Here is a 2,991-nt window from a genome sequence, read left to right on the forward strand (position 1 = left end):
ATTATTGTTTAATTAGTCAACAATAGATCTTCAAAAGAGAACAATTAGTTAACATGATAAGGAGGTTCTTGCATTCTTTGGCCTACATGTCATAATTATAGTTAGCAAATTCTGACAGTTTTAATGAAAATAGCCTCCATCATCTTTGCAGGTATGAAGATAATTATCCACAGGGCTTTCCATGTTTGCTGGACAACAATACATGACTGAGAAGCTATAAATGACACTGTTTCATGATATAAAAATACTAGTTTTTTCCATTTATTATTTTTATAGGCATTCACTGTTTGAGTCAAGGTTAGGCTTGTTAAGTGATTAAAGGCAATTTTATTACAGCAGCATGTACTTATTTTATTCTGAAAGAATAAAATTGATAAGCAGAAACAGCTTTTGTATTTGTTTGTAACCTGTAAAATTGAGTTATTGTGCTGATATAAAATACTAAGAACTCACTTGAGGACCATGCCACCTTCTGAAAATGCCACACACCTACTTAAGTGTTAAAGTTACAGCATGTCCCAGACTTGTCCAGAGCAACAAAAGTAAGCAACTGACTACTCTTGACTGTCCCTTCCCCAGCAATAGCACTGATTATGTTGGGAAAAGCCACGGGGCAAGCCTGCACAGCCAGACGGAGGAGACTTTTTGTTTAAAGGCAAAATACCAAAATGGCTCTCTGGTGTTGATGACTTCTACTTTCACACTCAGCTTGTACATAATCCCCTAACCTTAATTTCTTTCTCCTTAAGGGGTTCATTTGGATTGACTTGTTGAGAATGGTATCCATTATCTAATGAGTCAGGAGAGAAAGGGATTTCTGTGGTTACATGTAAACTCGTGATAGGTCAGCAGAAGTTATAGGTGAAGAGGGTAGTGAGGAAGCCGGCCACGATCCATCTATGTGAAGGTCACACCAGCTTCATTGTACACTTTGAAGACTTTCTCAATGGCATTGACATAGGCAGCTGTTCTCAGGTCCAATCCCAGGTTGTATTTCATGGCTGTGCACATAATTTGCCTGGCAGAACGCTCCATTGTGTATGCCAAGCCAGAGTGCACGATGTCTTTCTCAGATGCACCCGATATCCTGTCTTGGAACTCTGCTGTGGGTACAATGGGAACAGTTCCACCATGCTTTCCAAATTTTCTTTCTAAACTCTCTGGAACAGACATGAGCAAGTGGTAGTTAGAATCCCTTTCATATTTAAAGGTCAAACGGCCATAGCTGACATGATTTAGATTCTTCAGCCACTCAAAGTATGATACTGTCACTCCTCCAGCATTCAGGTAGAGATCTGGAATAACCACAATGTTTCTCTCCAGGAAGATCTTATCAGCTTCTGGAGTTGTTGGCCCGTTGGCACCTTCAGCAATAATCTTGGCTTTGACTCGGTGAGTTGGATTTGGTCAACTGCTTCTCACTGGCAGCTGGTATCAGTATGTCACAGTCAGCTTCCAAGATGCTTCCTTCATAGGGCTTTGCCTTGGGGAAGCCCAGAATGGACCCATGTTGCAATTTGAAGTCTTCCAGTTCCTTTGGGTCAATACCATCAGGATTCCATATACTCCCAACAGACTCACCAACAGCAATACATTTAGCACCAAAATGATGTAAATATCTCATAGAGTGTAGGCCCACATTACAAAATCCCTGAACAACAAATGTTTTATCTCCAAATCCTGGTGTCATTCCTAAAATGCTCATGTAAGAAGCTTCATTGATGAAGTGTTCAATCCCCTGGAAGACACCACGGCCAGTAGCAGAAATGCGTCCGTGGATGCCCCTTTGACTGATGGGTTTACCAGTAACACAGGCATGTGCATTAATATCGTAGTGGCCTATGGTGCTGGCATAGGTATCAGCGATCCAGGACATCTCCCGCTCACCTGCGCTCATGTCTGGGGCAGGGACATCAATGCCAGGACCAATAAAGCCCTTCTGGCCGGGCGCGGTGGCTCACGCCTGTAATCCCAGCACTTTGGGAGGCCGAGGCGGGTGGATCACGAGGTCAAGAGATCGAGACCATCCTGGTCAACATGGTGAAACCCCGTCTCTACTAAAAATACAAAAAATTAGCTGGGCATGGTGGCGCGTGCCTGTAATCCCAGCTACTCAGGAGGCTGAGGCAGGAGAATTGCGGTGAGCTGAGATCGCGCCATTGCACTCCAGCCTGGGTAACAAGAGCGAAACTCCGTCTCAAAAAAAGAAAAAAAAAAAAAAGCCCTTCTTTGCTAGCTCCATGGCTAACCTCCTTGTGATCTTTTCCAATTCATTATCAGTATAGTTCTTGGGATTGATCTTAACACCAGCTTTAGCGCCCCCAAACGGCACATCTCCCTTGCAGGGCGTGCGGTGCTGGCTGTGGCTGGGCCCAGTAGCCTTCGATGACCTCCCAGGAGCCGTCGTCGCGCCGTATGGGGAAGGAGAGGCTCAGCACATGGTTGCAGGGCTTGATGATCCGCAGGATGCCGCGCACCCGGTTCCGCTTCTGCTCCTCGCTCTCCCGGGTCCTCAGGTCCTCCACCAGCTTGTCCTCCACAATGCTGGCGCCGCAGTCGAAGAAGCTCTCCACCATCTTGAAGAAGTTGGGATCGTCCTCACGGTCGGCCACAGCCTCGCTGTAGTGGCGCCGGGTGGCCAATGCGAGCCCCGGCTGCGGGGCGGCGGCGGGCTGTCCCCGGGCCCGGCCCAGCAGCGCTGCCGAGTCGGCGGCCGCTGAGCCCAGGGCAGCGGGCCCCGCCCGGGACAGCAGAAGCGCTTCGCCCAGGTAGCGGTACATGGCGGCGGGCGAAGGCCAGGTGCGAGATGGGCGCGGAACAGGCGCGCTTTCTAAGAGTCCCCGCGACGAAGGAGAGCGTAAAAGGAATTTTTGAAGAGGTTCACACGAACTGATACGTACTGGATTGGACTAAGCAGGAAACCAGGAGATTCTTGGAAATGGACAAGTAGCACCATAGTCAATAATTGGTGAGTTTCCAATGTATTAGGAA

General features: G+C 47.6%; 1 protein-coding gene across 1 annotated transcript; it reads right to left on the reverse strand.

Moving 5' to 3' along the window:
• Positions 1-696: 696 nt before the first annotated feature.
• Positions 697-2,780, reverse strand: LOC105709651 (glutamate dehydrogenase 1, mitochondrial-like). Its single transcript, XM_064371578.1, is given in 4 exon segments — positions 697-1,390; positions 1,392-1,941; positions 2,230-2,365; positions 2,367-2,780. Coding segments are annotated over 4 exon segments (1,593 nt in total). The 3' UTR covers positions 697-897.
• Between the last annotated feature and the right edge of the window lie 211 nt (positions 2,781-2,991).

The sequence above is a fragment of the Aotus nancymaae genome, unplaced genomic scaffold (assembly GCF_030222135.1).
Source record: "Aotus nancymaae isolate 86718 unplaced genomic scaffold, 86718_ANA_hifiasm-v0.15.2.pri h1tg000139l, whole genome shotgun sequence".
NCBI lineage: Eukaryota > Metazoa > Chordata > Mammalia > Primates > Aotidae > Aotus > Aotus nancymaae.